General features: G+C 32.7%; 1 protein-coding gene and 1 long non-coding RNA gene across 2 annotated transcripts; both read right to left on the bottom strand.

Moving 5' to 3' along the window:
- Positions 1 to 521: 521 nt before the first annotated feature.
- Positions 522 to 968, bottom strand: LOC139847310 (uncharacterized mitochondrial protein AtMg01250-like). Its single transcript, XM_071836985.1, has one exon. It carries the CDS (start codon positions 966 to 968, stop codon positions 522 to 524), a length of 447 nt encoding a protein of 148 aa, XP_071693086.1.
- A 4,395-nt stretch (positions 969 to 5,363) lies between these two features.
- Positions 5,364 to 7,483, bottom strand: LOC139883900 (uncharacterized). The gene is made up of 5 exons (XR_011771871.1): positions 7,451 to 7,483; positions 6,847 to 6,921; positions 6,519 to 6,581; positions 6,315 to 6,430; positions 5,364 to 5,651 (listed from the first exon to the last, which is right to left on the bottom strand). It is a non-coding gene; the product is annotated as an uncharacterized lncRNA (long non-coding RNA).
- Between the last annotated feature and the right edge of the window lie 12,600 nt (positions 7,484 to 20,083).

Genomic DNA, 20,083 nt, shown 5'->3' with positions numbered 1-20,083 from the left:
CAAATTAGCCAAGGGTCGTTCCAAAAAGAAGTCGAAGCACCATCACCAATTTTCTTGACAATCGATGCCTGAAATTAATACCAAGAGAATACAAACTTTCTCCTGCTTTCACAATGTTAATCCAAGTTGAATTACAAGAGTGGTTTTGCAAATCCCAACTCAAATTAAGTAACCCAAAACCCCCATGTAAACTCAAAATAGCTTTGACCCACAAAGAGGAAGTTTCAGTTTTGAACCTCCACCACCACTTGCTGATCAAAGCTAAGTTTTTACTTTTAAGAGCTTCCAAATTTAGTCCACCCTCCTCGTACGGGAGAATGACATCATCCCATTTAACCCAAGACAATTTTGTGTCATTACCCGTCCCGACCGAAAGAATGTTCTTTTAATGCACTTAAGTTTTCTAACACACGACGGGGCACGAAAAAGTGAGAAATAATATAACGCTAACCTATTTAAAACCGAATTCACAAGCGTCAAACATCCACCAAAAGACACCGTACGAGCTTTCCAATCGAGAGTTATTTCTCAAATTTTTTAATGATCAGTTCCCAACTACACATCTTAGTCATGTTTGCACCAATGGGGAGCCCAAGATAGATAAACGGGAGTGATCCAACATTACATCCGAACATATTAGCCATCATCTCAACTTCATTTTTTCCTACTCCAACTCCGAATAAGTTTCTTTTTGAATAATTAACTTTTAAACCTGAACTTAACTCGAAACATTTAAGAAGTAGCATAAGGTTGCTAGTATTATTTTCACTCAAGGAACCGAAAAAGATTGTATCGTCCGGGTATTGCAAGTGTGATATTGGAACCAAATCTCTACCAATCTTAACACCATCAAAAAGATTATTCCTAACCACGGAATTGGCTAGTAAGTTTAGCCCTTCTGTCGCAAGAATAAAGAGAAAAGGTGATAACGAGTCACCTTGTCTCACCCTTTCCAAGCTTGAATTCATTAGTAGGCGAACCGTTGACAAGTATCGAAATAGAAGCAGAATTAAGACATGAATGGATCCATTTTCTCCATTTTTGGGCCAAATCTCAATAATTCCATTATTTCTATAAGAAAATCCCAACTCAAGCAATCATAAGCTTTCTCGAAGTCTACTTTAAAAATTAGACTTTTGATTTTGTTTTGTTTTAAATACTCAACGGATTTGTTTGCAATAAGAGCACCATCAATGATATTTCTACCTTTCATAAACGCACTTTGTTCGAAATCGACAAGTTTTGGGACCATTTTTCGGAGTCGGTTTGAGAGTAGCTTCACTATTATCTTGTAGAAACTACCAATAAGGCTAATAGGTCGGTAATCATTTAAATTAAGAGGGTCCGATTTTTAGGAACAAGGGTGATAAAAGACGCGTTGCAACCGAGTGATAATTCCCCCTTATCCCAAAATTTTTGGACCGCAATAACAAGATTGAATTTGATTACGTCCCAGAACTTTTTGTAGAACTTTAAGTTGAAATCATCCGGGCCGGGAGCCTTTGAGCTCCCACAGTCTTTAATTGCATTGAATATCTCAGCTTCACTGAAAACAGTTTCCAATTCGCTAGCTTCTGTCACTGTTAGCCGCGAATCAGAGAAGTCAACGACATCGAAGAAAATAGCCCTGTTATGATTTGTTTTGGTGAAAATATTCTCAAAATGGGCATGCACAACCCACTTTATTTCGGTTGGGTTGTCACTACATGATCCGTTAATATTTAGCCCGCGAATGTTACACTTGTTATATTTTCTACGAATAGAGTCATGAAAATATTTGGAGTTTAATTAAGAGTATGACACGTAAGATTATTTAATTCAGATTAATTGAAAAACTGACATAATTATTAGCACGTACTTTATAATAATGTATATGGATTCATGTAATATGCATTTGTGGATGTGTCAGAGGTATTAAATAACATCCTTACAAATCTACTTTAACAAAGTGTTTACCATATACACAAACGGTTATACAAGATTTGCTTAATCTCAAAATAGATGTCAGCTTTAAATTTGTTAGATTAGATAATAAGTGTCAACTTTTAAAATTATTAACTATTGTAATTTTAATTATTTACTTTAGTCAATACTAATAATTTGTTACGGAGTATTTTTAATCGGATAAAATAAATTAGAATATTAATTTATGGAGTTTTCATGGTAAAAGAGGAACAATATATTGTAAAGTTGACGGGCTGTGAGAAACAGGTGGGCCTTGGAGGCTCTGCTGGGCTTGGGCCTGCTGTTAAGGGCCTAGGTGTTGGTAATCCTTTGGGTTTTGGTTCGGGTTTTTTCGACGAGGTGGCTAAAGAACTTGAAGGATGTATTAGGGTGGAAAGTATACGGTTCAATTCGAAGGAGCTTTCGGAACGTATGGTGAGAAAGAGGCTTAGGTAAAGAAGGTACATGGAGAGGAGTTACGTAGGGTCAACGTTTGATGGTTTGTGATGTTTACTTTTCGTTTATTCCGTTTTGTTTGTATAATTAGGTTGATGGTGTTGGTTTCGTTGTATGTGGTGTTTGTTGTGTTCGGGCCTTGGTGCCTCTCTTTATATCCTTGTTGCGGGTCTTCATTATTTTTGTGAAGCTCGAGTTTCTATAAAAGTTATAGTTGTTTGCAAATAAAAAGGGACAATATATTGAATAATCTTGTACCTAACCTATTTAAACAAGGTGTGCAAAAGGATGTTATTTTATGGGTTCATGGTCATGACAAAGTTTACACGGTAGCGGACGGGGCACGTGTTATGCTTGCTTCTAATTTGGATATAGAGGTTGATTGGGTAAAAGTGGTATGGAATAAACTAGTGCCTTCCAAGATTGCCATTTTTCATTGGTTGGCGATTCAAGGAGGTGTTCCGGTAAGAGAGGTTTTAAGCTATAGGCAATGCTTAAGAGACGGGATGGATGTTAGTTGTGGGTGGTGCGCGGAATTTGTGTAATCCATTGATCATCTTCTTCTACATTGCTCGTGGTCGTTTCACATTTGGGCGGAATTGTTTAGATGGTGGAATATTTGTTGGACTATGCCCGCTTCTATTTTGGAATTTTCGCACGATTGGTGACATGGTATGGGTATTAAGGCCTCGAAGTTTTGGAGTTTAATTGGCCCGGCTTCCATATGGGCGATTTGGAATGCTAGAAATGAGGCTTTGTTTAATGGAGTGTACACGTGTTGGGTCGGAGTGGTATCACGTATAAAGTTTAAGGTGTTTCAATGGTTAACTAATGCAAAGATGTGTGAAAATTACCAATTCTATATTTCGCTCGAGCAACCGTGGCTACTGATGTAGCTAGAGATGGAGGCGTTTAGTTTCATGGATGTTAATAATCCCATGTTAAGGCTTAAGTTTCAAGCTTTTTGTTCTTCTAAGGGTGTATGTTTTATTTTGATATGTATTGATGTAATATTTAATGGGCTAAAGTGAGTGTGGACAAGTAAGATTGTAAGTCCAACTTGCTCTTTTGTTGTATCCCCTGATTTTTCACTTTTTGTGAAAAATTATATATATTCAATCCTCTGTTTTTTGCCCCAAAAAAAAAAAAAAAAAAAAAAAAAAAAAAAAAAAAGGTGTGCAAATTACTACGGAGTAATTGTGTTCCAATTGATAACCTAGTCGACTTTAATACGTACTGTGATTTTAATGGTGGTGTTCAAGTAAATTTTTTTTTTTTTTTTTTTTTTTTTTTTTTTTTTTTAACGAGGAACCCCACTATGGGCCAGAGCACATTGGCCCCCCACCGCAGGTAAACCCCGGGTAGACGGCAAGCCAACCCTCCACCGCTACCGGGTAAAACATCCTCCAGTTTTGGTCATTAAATGCGGGCACCCCTTGGAGTTGAACCCGAGACCTCTACTTTCATGGAAAGTGTTGGTGACCACCCAGGCTAGGTGGTTAAGTAATTTTTAGTTGTTAAAGAAGAAAAATGAAAAAGTAAAAAATGTATTGGTGAATGTCAAATCAATTCAGTTCACAGACAAAAATAGAATAGGGGTGAGAGGGCCCCAAAATGTATTGGTGAATGTCATATCAATTCAATTCATATGCAAAAATTGGATAGGGGTGAGGGCAGTCGGCTGATACGCACAACTTTGCAATTACTCCGTACTACCAGGCTATCAAGATTGGTTGAGGATCAATTTTGGAGAGGCAGAAATGGAAATGGTAAAGAACAAATTCATCACTATTAAAACACATATAGAAGAAGCACCACAAGAAAGCATGTTTGAGATAAAGACTCAAACAATTTCTACTTCAATTCAACCTGAAACTAATGATGTTATTGTCAAATGTTTATACATGTCGATAGACCCTTACCAAATTAATCGCATGAAAGCCGATAAGCTCATCACAGAATACGATTGCCGTTGCATCTAAAATCTCCCCTGGAATGGTAAGCCCATGCGCACCCGAATGGGTAACATTTTCATTTTTATTTTTATCTTGAGTGCTACATTTTTTTTTTAGAATATTTAAACTTAGCCCTTACCTTTACGTATATTATATTTAAATTATAAAGTAGTTATGTTGAATTAATTGTAAAACATAAATATTCCAGTTTTAATATAGATTTTTCTTATATAATTTTGATATTGGTGTTATTCATGACAACGATTAATTATAAATATAAAATTAATTTATATATGAAATGCATAGACTACGTTTTCGACTCCTTTACATCGTGATTATATATAGTCAAATACTCCGTATAAGTTTATTTTATCATTCAATATTCACTATAAGTTATCTATTTGAGTTTTTACAAGAACACCCGAACCTAATCCAAAGCCACTTCCTATTAATATGTTGTATAATTATTTAAATAAAACAATTTAGTTCGAAAATTACACACTCGATTTGAAGAAATTAATTGATTTTATTACTTAGAACTCGTTCACATGAAAAGGTCTATGGCCTACCGATTAGCAAGGTGGTCCTCCAACTTTTAGGCCGTTGGTTCGAGTCCATTGGTGGACAAGAATTTATAGTTCTTTGTGTAGGATGTACAATTTCGTCTTAAAAAAATAGAGTACTTTGAACTTGCTCAAATTTTTATAATCACAACAACATAACACAATCCCACATGTGTGGGGTATGGGGAGGTGAGATGTAAACAATCCTTCCACTATTCGAAACGAGATCTCGGGGAGAAATAACGAGATTTATAAAACCGAGCCCTAGCTATATTCATCCCTACAAGAGCAAGTTTCTCCAACTCTTCATACGAAGAGCACGTAGGCCCCACCGTACACATAAGCTTTGTTTTCCTCATATCCAAGAACCTATTTTCTCTCAATTCCATCTCCTTCACAACATCAAATCCTAAACCATCTATTTTCTCTATATCCCCCACCAAATTCTTCCTGCAACAAACTCTTAGTAGCTAAACCATTAAAACCAACTCTTAAAGAAAAAATATGGATAATTAAATGGCCTTCTTTGAAAATTTAGCAACTTTAAGTTTCAAATTACTGAAAAAATCTATCTGTTCTGAGAATGACTAGCACACAAAACAAAGGTAATGCATAACAAAGTAGTAGCTCTTTTATACAAACCTGTTGCAGTTCCTATTCCCATTAACGACAAGCCTGCATTTGCATTAATAGCTCGTACATCAGCAAAATCAACATTAACCAATCCAGCTGTCTGCAAGTTTACGCCAACTCATTTAAATTATACTCCGTATTATGTAAGAAGTTGGAAATAAAATTATAGATTATAACACAACAATTGATGAACTAGTATATAAAGAAAGATGCATGTATTATATTATATCGGTCTAAAAAATTAAGGATATAAAGTTACAGAAATCGTCCCTGCAAGTGCTTATATTACCTCATCGAGTGTAAAACAATGGTTACCAAAACTACCTCAATTGCAGTATCTATCTCTTTAAGTACTTATTTGTCAACATCTTCTCAAGAAACCAACGCAGCCAGACTAGTACCAAAAAAGACACAGGTACCATATCCGCACAAGATTTGTAATCAATGACAAGGATAAAGATTTGAACACGTAGCAAGAAAGATATATAATAAAGTTTCAGTTTTTGTCCAATGATCCAACTTGTTTGACTGGTCAATTCTGCCATCACTAGAGAACACAGTGCACCAAATCTCCATGGCATGAAACAAGTTTTAAATTTTGGACTGGCTGTCAAATTTATGCTTCTTACCTCAAATTTGACATTGTGCATTACCAGCTTGTAGCCCATATTACAAGTATTCATATGTAATCTACCGATTTTTTTACAGATTTTTACAGATTATTAAGGGTATACAAATATTGAATAATAGTGAATTTGTATACCTTCCGTTGATATCCTCCCACGTAAGATACTCATTGTCAAAAACCATAGTAAAGATAGATGATCTCTTTCTCCCCCGCTCCCCAAGAGTCATTTTGATAAGATTTCTTACTTCATCCTGCAATACAGGTGTATAATAAGAGCATGATTTCGTGGTTACAAGAACAAAAGAATCAATAAAATTAGTTTTTTAAACATATAAGTACCTTGAGAGCTGCTTCATCTACACCAAGACATGGGTTATTTCCCGGGAAATCGTCTGCAATGTACTGCAACAATTACAAAAAAAAAAAAAAAAAAAAAAAAGACAACAAGTTGAAAGAAGGTTGCAATGATTATGACATAGTAGTTAAAAGTAACTTTTGGATTATAACATAACAATTGATGAACTAGTATATAAAGAAAGATGCACAAATTATTATATTATCTAGCACTAAAAGATAAAAGATAAAGGATATAAAGGTACAGAAATCATCCCTGTAAGTGCTTATATTACCTTATCATTAAATGTACAACAATGGTTACCAAAATTACCTCAACTGCAGTATCTATCTTATCTCTGTAAGTGCTTATTTGTCAACATCTTTTCAAGAAACCAATGCAGCCAGACTAGTACCAAAAGAAGACACACGACTTATAATCACTGACGATGAAAATTATTTCAATAAGTAGCAAGAATAATAATAATAATTACCATAAAAAAAACGAATCTCATAACTGTGGATTTTTACAGAACTGAAATAATAAAATAGAAGAAAGAAAATCCCAAATTCGGAAAAATTTGATAACAATAGAAGAAAAGAAAACCCAGTTTCAAAGAACTCAACAAAATCAAAATAAAAATCCTACAGTAAAATTTAAGAAAGTAAACAGTCCCTTATTCCAACAAAAAACAAACTAGTTTTTTTAGGAATTTTAAGACTATAAAAGAAAAAAAAGAAACCCTAATTTGGAATAAAGAAAGTTAACACAATCAAAAGAAAACCCTAATTAATAGAAAAGAAAAAAAAAACGTACATAAACAATGATTCAGGGCATGAAGAAATACATGAGAGAGAGTGACAGAAATTGGTAACAAAATCAAAGGATCAAGAACCCTAATTAATTGAACTTAGAAAAGAGGGATAGAGAGAAGGACCTTCTTCTTTATTATCGCTCAACCCTAATTGAACCGAAACTACGTTCGGGTGTGAGTAAATCATCTCTGCTATTTATAGATATGGATGGGTGGATCGAAATATGACCGTTTGATATTCGGCGTAACTTCTACGCTGATGGAGTTTTTATTTAATCATTAATTAATTTGAAATTTATATGTAGTTTGAATTTTCAATTTACGATTTAATAATAATAATTAAAATTAATAATGATAATGATAATAATAATAAATAATAAAATTTGAGGAAGTATGTCATGGTTAGCAATTGTGTGTTATGGGAGGAAGTGGTGAGGAAGGAGGAGAGAGAAAGCTGATGTGGCGCTGAGAAATGCGTCATGGTTAGAATTGATCTTACGGAGTACTAAATTATTTTTGTATCCGTAAATTTTTTTTTTTTTTTGCAAAAATATTAATATATATAGATACACATACATGTACGTAATATGCATATGTATATGTATATTATTTAGATATAAATTATAGTTATTCTAAGATATTATTATGTTTAGATATAAAATTTATTAACAAATTTATCTTTCTGTTCGCCGCGAGTTAGGTTCCACCGCCATCAACGCTCAACTCGAAATAATTTTACGAACAAAACGCAATAAATTGTATTCGAAACGGAGCTTCGATGCACTACCAATGAAACATTTCTTTTTTTGCAATAAATATGGAAGTGATTTAAATTTACAGTTTAAGTCCTTAAAATATTTATAAACATCCAAATATAAATATTATAATATTAATTATACATGTCGACTCCCTCGAGCACCATTATTTTACTGAAATGACTAACAACTTTTCTTAAATTAAAACTCACGAGTTACACTTTTATTCAAAAAATTATTGTATATAATAATTTTGAAATAATATAATTTATACTTTATTAATGTTACGTTCCATGACAAATTTACAATGTACTCTAGATATTACAATGTACTCTAGATATTACATAGTATATAATTTATATATTAAAAGATATTAATGGTGAGAAAAAAATTGTAGACATTAAGTTAATAACACCACTTAAAACCACTTTTAAATTTGTCAACACCACGAGATCTTAAAATCAAAAGAACCTTGAAATTCATCAACACCACGGGCTCTTAAGCTCAAAAGAAATTTTTTAAATTTATCAACACTACAGGATCTTAAACTCAAAAGACTTTTTATAATTTGTCAACACCACGGGCTCTTAAATAATTCTTATACTTTTCATATCTTTTTAGTGTGCTATTTACATACCAATATGAATTGCAAATTTCATTTTTTTGCACGGTTTTTTACACTCCGTGCAATACAGAGTTCAAAAACCTAGTATATATATATATATATATATATATATATATATATATATATATATATATATATATATATATATATATATATATATATATTGACTACCAAAACTTCATGACACTCACTATATTCGTTCTAAACACACTGAACGACAACATTAAATGCAGAGTGAGTACGATCTATCTATCTATCTATCTATCTATCTATCTATCTATCTATCTATCTATCTAAAGATTGAGTTCCATGAGAGTAAATGTGATTTACCTCATGATAATAAATGATAGTAAGATGATTAAAAAAAATAATGATAAATAATATAAAGTAAAAATTACCCTCATTAAGCACTTAACTACAACAGTAATAATAATACATACATTAAATAACGAATTCATTGTATTTTCCTTTTACTAGATACCTAAATTTTAATCCTTTGATTTTCCCTACATTAGATAGATTAATTTCAATCCTTTCATTATTCTTATAACAAATAATAAAGATAAGTTTTAACCTTTCATTTTCCTATACTAAATAAGTTGATACGATATTACCTATAAATACTCATCTTCATTTTCACGCAACTCATTTTTTTTTTTTTTTTTTTCATTTTAACACATACTTTGCAAATGAACTAATTGATATTTAATAGAATTTTATATGTGTTATTTCTTTATCATCATGCTCATCAATTTAATAAAATTATTTTCTCATTTAGTGTCAAGTATTTATCTATCACATGAACTTTGGATTTATGTTACGGTATGACTTTATTAAGATATGATGTTATTGGTGTACATGAATATTTTTCTATTATTATGTGAAATTTGTCCTTTTTTATAGTTGTTTAGAGTTTATATAGATGTACATTAGATATTGTTGGTTGAATGTTGGTTAATGCACTAAACGATAAACTTATGTACGATTAACCAAAGAATATGTTTTGATGATGACACATACATATGCATAAGTAATGACTGACATTTTAACATAAAACACGCAAGGTCAATAATTCATACTTTATCTTGCAAATGACCAAGTTAAACATAGGTTAAAGAATGAAATTAAAAGTTCTGCTAAACACACGGTCGAGGTACGGTCGACCGCATAGTCAACCGTGAAACCCCAAACTGAATTGCAACGCAGTTTTGTGAAAACAAGTTGCACGGTCGCCACCACGGTACGCTATAGAGGGGGTCTTCAAACCCGTCATGGGAGGGCGCCGATAGCATCAAGGCATCAGCACACTGTCTTACTGCCTCAGAGACATCAGTTACCTTTTTTTAAGATATTCAAAACTCTCAATCTTTGCTATAACTTCACAAATATGTGCATTAAATTATACAAGAACACGATCAGGAATCTATTTTTAGGCTTGCTTATTTTTGGTTAATAGGTGGTCCTTTAAATGATCAATAGTAGCAGCGTCTTTCGCAAATGAAACAGCAATAAAAAGCAACCATTCAGATATTCCAAACTTGACATCGGACCCATCCTGTGATCAAAAACCATAACCCATAATGATCAAAGTTTCAATTGTTTAATTTTCAGATGTAGTCCACTACGAGTAATTAGATTATAAGTTTCAAACCTTGTCATAACTCCATCAACAACAAGCTTGTCTCCCACTTTGACACCTAATAGTAAAATTAAATAAACTTCAATACAGTCACGATAGCAAACTAATAACAAATATATGAATTATACCAAGATTAGTTACAACATCTTCATTGAAGCCTTTATATCTTGCTTGAACGATAAAACGACAACCCTCACATTTTCCAGTAGTAAAGAACCTTACTAATCATTCCTGATAGTTAAACATGAATAAAAAATTGAATCTTTATATCTTTTTGGTCATTGAATCCTTTAAATAAGATTAAGAATCAATTAAAGAGTCAAAGAGACCTCTGTTTTGACAAAGGAAGGAGCTCTATTGTGATCAACAACATGAAGCTGAATGCCTTGCAGTTGACTGCCTTCGGTATCAATCATTACATAAACACAAAACAGGTTCTTGATCTTCCTAATAACATCTTGATGCCACTCTCAAGTATTATGACACGAATTAAGCCTAGCCAAGGTTGGAGAACTCGGATCTCGGGAGATCTCGTTTGGACATTTTTCGGGAGATCTCGGCATCTCGGGGAGATCTCGGAGGTTGACATTTTAGTGTATAATTATATACATGACTAAAATATTTTGCTAGAAAGTTCAAGAAATGAGCGAGAAAATTGGAGATTTTACGAGATTTTACGAGAAAATCAATCGAAAAAATCGTGGCTTTTACCAAGTTTGACCCCGTTGACCGAGAAATCTCGCGAAATGGACATCTCATCTCGGCTGCCTTCCAAAAACGAGATCTCGGGAGAAATAACGAGATTTACAACAATGAGCCTAGCTATATTCATCCCTCCAAAGCGCACGTTTCTCCAACTTTTCATACGAACAGCACGCATCCCCACCATACATACAAGCTTTGTTTTCCTCATATCCAAGAACCTATTTTCTCTCAATTCCATCTCCTTCACAATATCAAATCCTAAACCATCTATTTTCTCTATATCCCGAAATTCTTCCTGCAACAAGTCTTAGTAGCTAAACCATTAATTTTTGTCGTAAAACCAACTCTTAAAAGAAAAATATGGATATTAATTGGCCTTCTTTGAAAATTTAATCCTGATGACATGATAGCAACTTTAAGTTTCAAATAACCAAAAGGATCTACCTGTTCTGAGAATGACTAGCACACAAAACAAAGGTAATGCATAACAAAGTAGCTTTTAAACTAACCTGTTGCAGTTCCTATCCCCATTAACGACAAGCATGCATTTGCCATAATAGATCGTACATCAGCAAAATCAACATTAACCAATCCAACTGTCTGCAAGTTTACGCCAACTCCTTTAAATTATACTCAGTATTATGTAAGAAGTTATGAGAAACTTGTAACTTCTTGAATATCAAATATAGCTAAAGCTAGGGAGCGAAGAGGTAGGGACTTAGTTAACGTCAAATATATCAAGAATGAAGCAGGTCAAAGTATAGTGAGAGAAGACCTTATTAGGAAAAGATGGGAAGAGTATTTTGCATCCCTTTTCGGTAGGGCAAGAACGGAGCGGAACGGGGAACTCCACGAGGTTCGTGAATATCAAAACAACTGTTTATGCACAAGGATTAACCAGGAGGAAGTTAGATCGGCCCTACGAAAGATGGGGAGAAACAAAGCAGTAGGACCAGACCAAATTCCGATTGAGGCGTGGAAGTGCCTAGGAGGCGATGAGGTTAGATGGTTGACAAACCTTTTCAACACGACGTTTAGAAGCGCAAAGATGCCTATGGAATAGAGACTCAGTGAGGTTATTCCCATTTACAAGAACAAGGGAGATGCGCAAATATGTAGTAATTACAGAGGCATAAAGTTACTTAGTCATACTATGAAGCTTTGAGAGAGAGTGATTGAGACGAGGCTCCGACGCGAGACAAAGATTTCAGAGAACCAATTCGGTTTCATGCCAGGACGCTCGTCGATGGAGGCGATTCACATCGTTAGAAGCCTTATGGAGAAGTATAGGGAAAAATAAAAGAATCTACACATGGCGTTCTTAGACTTGGAAAAGGCTTATGACTGTGTCCCGCACGAGCTGATTTGGGAGACTCTTAATGTTAGGGGTGTCCCAAGTAGATATATAAGAACTATTAGAGATATGTACGAGGGGGCGAAGACTCGTGTACGTACGACGGTAGGAAACACAGAGTTTTTCCCGGTAGAGGTAGGTTTACATCAGGGATCGGCCCTTAGCCCATATCTTTTCGCTTTGATCTTAGACGAACTAACCCAAAGGATACAAGATAACATCCCATGGTGCTTAATATTTTTCGACGATATTGTATTAGTTTCGGATTCCTAGGATGAGCTTAACAGAAGGATAGAGCAATGGAGGATCGCCCTAGAATCAAATGGCCTACGGATTAGCAGACTTAAATCGGAGTATCTTAGATGCGATTTTGGGACGAACGAAGAGGAACAAGAGGATATAGTGGATGTCCGAATTGGGGAGCAGATTTTACCGCCACAAGAGTCCTTTAGATATTTAGGTTCGATACTTCACAAAGCAGGAAGGATAGATGAGGACGTGACACATCGTATACAAGTAGGATGGTTGAAGTGGAGGGCAGCGAAAGGGGTGTTGTGTGACAAGAAGGTACCCCATAAATTGAAAGGGAAATTCTTTAAGGTGGCAATCAGACCAGCCATGTTGTACGGATCAGAGTGTTGGCCAATGACGAAAGCCCAAGAGAGGAGGATGGAGGTGGCAGAAATGAGGATGCTTAGGTGGAGGTAAGACCATGCTAGATATGTTACCAAATGGTGTTTTTAGGGAGAAATTGAAAGTTAGGAACATAATCAACAAGATGAGGGAAGGACGACTAAGATGGTTTGGCATGTTATGAGGCGCCCACCTTTAGCCCCGGTTAGGAGAGTCGAGACCCTCGTTGTTGGGGGCGTAAGGAGAAGGGGTAGACCCAGACGTAGGTTGGAGGATAGATTGAAGTTTGACATGAAAGAGCTTCTACTGACGGAGGACATGACTTCTGATAGGAGCCTGTGGAGGAGTAGAATTAGTATTATCGAGTAATTTTTTTTTAAAGTGTAGTATATATTTATTTTACCACCACTTATATAATTATATATATATATATATATATATATATATATATATATATATATATATATATATCCCTCTACTTGGTATCTGTTTTTGCCTGTATAAATTTTTTCGTCATTTTTATGGGTTTTTCGATGGTCGGTATATGTATTTACGTATAGATTTTTGTACCTTTGTTTATATGTATAAGTGTATACATCTATGTATCTATGGTTATATATATATATATATATATATATATATATATATATATATATATATATATATATATATATATATATATATATATATATATATAGGTTCATGTGCATATGTTTGTATGTGTATATATATGTATGTATCTAAGTGCATGTATCTAAGTTTATATATGTATGCCTGTATCTGTATCTAAATATATATACCTATGAATGTCTCTATATGTATACTTGTGTAGGTATAGTTATTTATACATGTTTATGTGTGTGTGTGTATGTTTTTATAGATATTTATATACATATATATTGGGTGTGGGTGGGTGGGGGTGTGTATGTGTGTAGGGGGGGGGATTGTGGCTGTGCATTTTGATTGTTTGCATGTCTACTTGATTTTACATATTTCTGCGCATTATATTATCCATGCTATTTGTCATACTGTGGTGCATTACTGCTATTTGTGTTTTCTTTTATGGATACTTTGTATGGTTGCTTTTTCTGCTCATAACTCTTACATGTAAGTATGCGCGCACTATTTCGTTTTGAGGAGCATTTTCTGGCCGGAGGTCCTTTAGGAAGCAATCTCTTGGCTCTCGAGTAGAGTGAGGGACGATCTTATCTAGTCACGGGTTCTACACCCGCGAGTGGAGTAGTGACTTCCTTCTAATCTAGGGTTTGAGGAATGATTGTCTACACTCCACCTCCCCCATACCCTACATTCGTGGGATTGAGTATTGTTGTTGTTGTTGTTGTTGTTCATATGAGAAACTTATAGATTATAACATAACAATTGATGACCTAGTATATAAAGAAAGATGCACATATATTATATTATATCACTCTAAAAATAAAGGATATAGAGTTAAACAAATCGTCCCTGTTAGTGCTTATACCTCGTCATTGAATGTACAACAGTGGTTACCAAAATTACCTCAGCAGCAGTATCTATTTCTGTAAGTGCTTATTTGTCAAGATCTTTTCAAGAAATTGATGGGGCCAAAATAGTACCCTAAGACACAGATACCATATCTGCACAAGATTTATAATCAATGTAGAAAAAGAGAAGGGATTCACGGGTACCTACACAAGATTTATAATCAATGTTGAAAAAGAGAAGGGATTCACGGGCAATGAAGGCAACCAGAATCATTCCATTCAATTTCGAAGCTGACAAGGAAAATTATTTTAAACACGTAGTGTGACGTCCTCCAGATAGGGCTTGGAAGAATAACGTCACTAAATATATCAAATCACAATTGTATAAACGAGAACGACTCTATATGAGACGTTTTATTGAGTTTTGCAGCGGAAGATAAATAGATTACATTGTATTTAATGAACAACGCATTAAATGTCTTTAATTGATATGATATGAAATGAAGACTCCAAGCATGGCAAGCAATCATCATCAAAGCAGCAGATATACAGCGGAAGCAATATTTAAGTACCTGAGAATAAACATGCTTAAAAAGTCAACACTAGGTTGAGTGAGTTCATAGGTTTGTCATAAATAATGATTTCAGTAATAGTGTTAGACCACAAGATTTTTGTTCATAAGCTTGGTCTCGCAGAGACCAATTAGTAGATCTCGCAGATCCAAAAGTTATTCATAAAGTAGGTCTCGCAGGAAACAAAAAGTAGATCACGCAGATCCAAAAGTTATTCATAAGCTTGGTCTCGCAGGGACCAATTAGTAGATCACGTAGATCCAAAAGTTGTTCATAAGCTTGGTCTCACAAGGACCAATTAGTAGATCACGCAGATCTAAAAGTTGTTCATAAGCTTGGTCTCGCAGGGACCAATTAGTAGATCTCGTAGATCCAAAAGTTGTTCATAAGCTTGGTCTCACATGGACCAATTAGTAGATCACGTAGATCCAAAAGTTGTTCACAGGTTGCCTCAAAGACAAGTTGTGTTTATACTTTTCGGTTAGGGACTTAGTCGGACATAGCCGGGTATAGCATAGTTTAAAGTTGGTACTTGTGTCTAGCGTGTAAAACAGTTATAAAAGTTGTGCATGTATTCTCAGTCCAAAAATGTAAAGAGTAAAAGGGAATCAAATAAACTCACAAAAAATCAGTTTTAGTATTTGTATTAATTTCATAAAAACAGTTATAAAAGTAGCGCATGTATTCTCAGCCCAAAAATGTAAAGAGTAAAAGGGAATCAAATAAACTCATGAAAAATCAGTTTTAGTATTTGTATTCATTTCATAAAAACAGTTATAAAAGTAGTGCATGTATTCTCAGCCCAAAAATATAGATAAAAAGGGAACTATAAACTCACGAAAAATCAGTTTTAGTATTTGTATTCATTTCATAAAAATAGTTATAAAAGTAGCGCATGTATTCTCAGCCTAAAAATATAGATAAAAAGAGAACTATAAACTCACGATACTGTATTTCGTATTTTACGAGTATGATGGCACTGAACAAGTGTAGTGTTGTCCTCGGATTCACGAACGTATATCAAGTATATATATTAACACATATACTCGTAATGGAACAAGTGTATATATATATATATTATTTTATTTGTTATATATATATATATATATATATATATATATATATATATATATACCTATATATATACATTTTATGTATAAGTATTTGTTTGATAAAATGATTTTAATAATTATAATGAATAAAGAGTTGTATTATTTTGTAATAATAATAATAATAATATTCATAATGGTAATGGTAATATTCATAATAATTACGATACTAAAAATAATGATAACAGTAATGATATTAATAGTATACTTAAAATAAAAGTGATTAATACTATTAGTGAAATGATAATTTTAATAGAAATATTACTTTTAATAATAATAGTAGTTTTTAATAAAAATGGTAAGTTTAATAATAATAATAATAACTTTGTTAATAATTATTAATAATTAATAATAATAATGATCTTATTATTAATGATAGTTTTTATATTAATACTACTTAAGGATAATACTAGTAATGTTAATAATATTAGTAATAATGATAATTATAATAATCTTACTTGTAAATATAACTATGATAACTAATACTTAATAATAACAATAATAATAATAATAAAAATAATAATAATAATAATAATAATAATAATCATAATTATAATTATATTCATAAATGTTAATTAATATTTGTGTTAGTAATAATAATAATAATAATAAAAATGATAATAATAATAATAATAATAATAAAAGAAAAGCTACCTTATAAGCCTTCTACAAAAAAATGGCACGAACCGGGTTCGAACCCGAGACCTCCCGCTCACTCCCTAACACCCTTGACCATTACTCCATTCATGTTTTTCTGTTAGAGTACGAATCCTATATATTATAACCTGTTTGTAAATCTGTTTCTATCTCTTCTTCTCTAAAAATCAAACTCGACCAAACTCATTTAAACAATAAATACAAATTGGTTTTAGGATTTAACATAAATGAATTAAGTTTGGAATTAACAGAAAAAGAAAAGAAAAAAAATAAAAAAATATATCAAGAGTTGTTGCTACTGCTGTATACGGTTTTCAAAAGAAAAAAAAATTGATTTCGATATTAGGACATTTTGAGACCTCCATTCCTTCATGAAATATTTTCCAAATCAATCCTAGAAACCGTTTGAACCCTCAATTTAAACAGAAACATCAACACAATTACAAATTTTGTGATGAACGATTTAGTTGACTTTTTAAAAAACTAACTTTGACTCAAAAATTAAGACTCGATATGATGAATTGGAATTTGAGGTTTTGCAGAAAGTTTCATTAGAGAATTCCTAACATAAATACACTTATAGTTTTTGAAATTGTATTCGAATGTGAGGTTTTGTGAAATTGAACTAAGAACAGAGTTATACGGTTTAAAAAAATATATATTTTTCTGCTTTGATTTATGAATTACAGTAATGGATGTGAGAATAACAGATGCACTTCGATTGTTTTATAATCCAAAATAGTCGACTGAAAACAAATTGGAGGCCAGTAGGAGATTAAAATAATCGAAGATAAATAAATAAATAAAACTGGATCGTGATTTTAATAAAAATTTTAAAAGCAGATATGATTAAAAGCAGATTCTTGATCTAAATAAATAAAAAAATATAAAAGCAATTGGTGATTAAATATATAAATGATTTGTACACTTCTTTTGACTTTTTAATTTATTTTGATATTAATTATTAATAATAATAATAAAAGTAATAATAATGATAATAATAGAATTAATAATAAGTATTAATCATAATAATTAAAGATATCATTAATAATAATAATAATGTTAATACTAATGATAATAATTTTAATAATAATAATAATATTACTAATGGTAAAAAAATAATGATAATAATATTGATGTGACAATATTATAATAAAAATGATAATTTTAGTTATAATTAATAATAATGATAATAATCATTATAAATGTTAATAATACTATTGATAATAATAATATTATTAATAATAATAAGTGGTATTAATGATATTGATATTTATAATAACCTTATCACTTTTAGTAAAAGTGATAATACTAATAATATTAATGTTATTTATTATTAATAATAACATTAGTAATAGTTGTAATACTTGTAAATGATAATGATGAGTGATAATAATAATATTAATAAAATAAATTAATATTATTACATAATTATTTACAAGTAATAGTTCGTGAATCGTCGGAATTAGTAAAAAAAAAATAGGTTTAAATTTAGTTTAAATTTAGTCGGAAATTTTCGGTTTATTATAGTACCTACCTGTTAAAAGAAATTTCGTCCCAAAATTTAGTTGTTGCCATCAATCGGCGTTGTTCGTACATAGACGAGGATATTTACGTTTTATTTTGTAGCGACCCGACAAAATCGTCATTGACGGTGCCGCTAACTTAGGTCCCGTTACGTGGTCGTAGTCCCTATATGAGACTCGTTTGACTAAAATTACGTCACATTCATTTGAAAAGTACAAGACTTGCAATGTTTAGTTTGCCAAACGGATTGACTACAAGTTTAAGTTTACAAAAGTATAATGTATAAATGAAATAAACTTGCGACATAATGTAAGTTGAAAATCACTGTTGCTATAAATAGCGTAAGTCTGTAGACAAAAGTTTGAATCCAAAGGTGCTATCACTAGCGTATGTATGTATGTATGCTTGACTCCAAGCATGAAATCAAAGTGTATGCATGTATGCTTGACTCCAAGCAAGTATAAGTGTACGCGGAAGCATGTACAAATAGCCAAGTATGAACCTGAGAAACATATAGAAAACTGTCAACGAAAAACGTTGGTGAAATCATAGGTGTTTGTAAACGTTGTTTTTGAACCACAAGATTTAATATAAGATGATTATCAAAATCATTTGCATTCCAAAGTTGTTGTTTGTATCGCGGGCACCCAATTATCAAACTTAACTGTTTTGCACCCTTTGCGTAGTGTTAGAACATACACTAGACCCGAAAATATATTTCATCCGCTAACGGTAGCAAACCGTCCGAATGAGGCTCGTCAAGCCCATGTGATCACATAATATAAGTTCACGTTTACACCCTGCAAGTGTAACTAATGATAATTGAATTGAGGCTTTTTGTTCAAACCCGTACGTGGAATGTTCATTTTCATACTTGTGTTCAAAGTGTAAAAGTATGTAGTATAAAACCGTATATGTTTCTCATCCCATGATTTAAAAGTATAAAAGTTGTTGAAAGATGGGACTATGATCTCACCTCGAGTGCACGAGTATAAAAGTACTTCTCAAAGTAAACATGTGCATGAAAGTTGCTTAGCCTTGACCTAAACAAGTAAGTTGTATCAATTAACCGATTACGACACAAGGTCGGGCGAAATGTGTTCAATTAGTCCTATGGCTCGTTACGACTCGAATAGTATAACATGTGAATCACATTGTCAAGTTTCATGCAAGAATCAAGTATAAAAGAAGATTAGAACGATTGCATAAACGTTTGGTTAAGTTTAGCTAAAAGTCGAACTTTGATCGGGTCAAAGTCAACGAAAAAGTCAACACGTTCGGGTCGGGTCCTGAACTATTTTTCTGTGCTAGTTATTCATATATAAGCATGTTAGAATAAGTTACATGTGAATCGGAGGTCCATAGCATGCCACACATTTTTCGTATATTGGACAAGCAAGACAGAATCAAACCATGCCTATTGTCGCGCCGCGACAAAGGCTGGCCGCGCCGCGGCGAATAACCGGTGCTGGTACCTGGTCAGTCTCAATTGTTCAAGTCTTTTCCAAAACTCAATTTAGCACAAAATATAAACCGTAAACACTTAGAATGCGTATCTTATATCGTTGGAAAGCTCTTTTGACAAGGAACACAACTAAGTACATATTATCAATCAAAACATGCATTTAAAATAATCAAGTTCTCGTCAAATGTTCAATGAACGTTCATAATCAAAGTTTCAAGTTTGTAAAACGCATTTCATGATTCGGGCAAC

This window comes from Rutidosis leptorrhynchoides, chromosome 1, assembly GCF_046630445.1.
Source record: "Rutidosis leptorrhynchoides isolate AG116_Rl617_1_P2 chromosome 1, CSIRO_AGI_Rlap_v1, whole genome shotgun sequence".
Lineage (NCBI taxonomy): Eukaryota > Viridiplantae > Streptophyta > Magnoliopsida > Asterales > Asteraceae > Rutidosis > Rutidosis leptorrhynchoides.
This window is presented reverse-complemented; position numbering and strand designations above follow the sequence as displayed.

What these genes read in the sequence shown, in the direction of transcription:
- LOC139847310 (XM_071836985.1), bottom strand. Translation starts at nt 968, where the DNA reads ATGAATTCAAGCTTGGAAAGGGTGAGACAAGGTGACTCGTTATCACCT.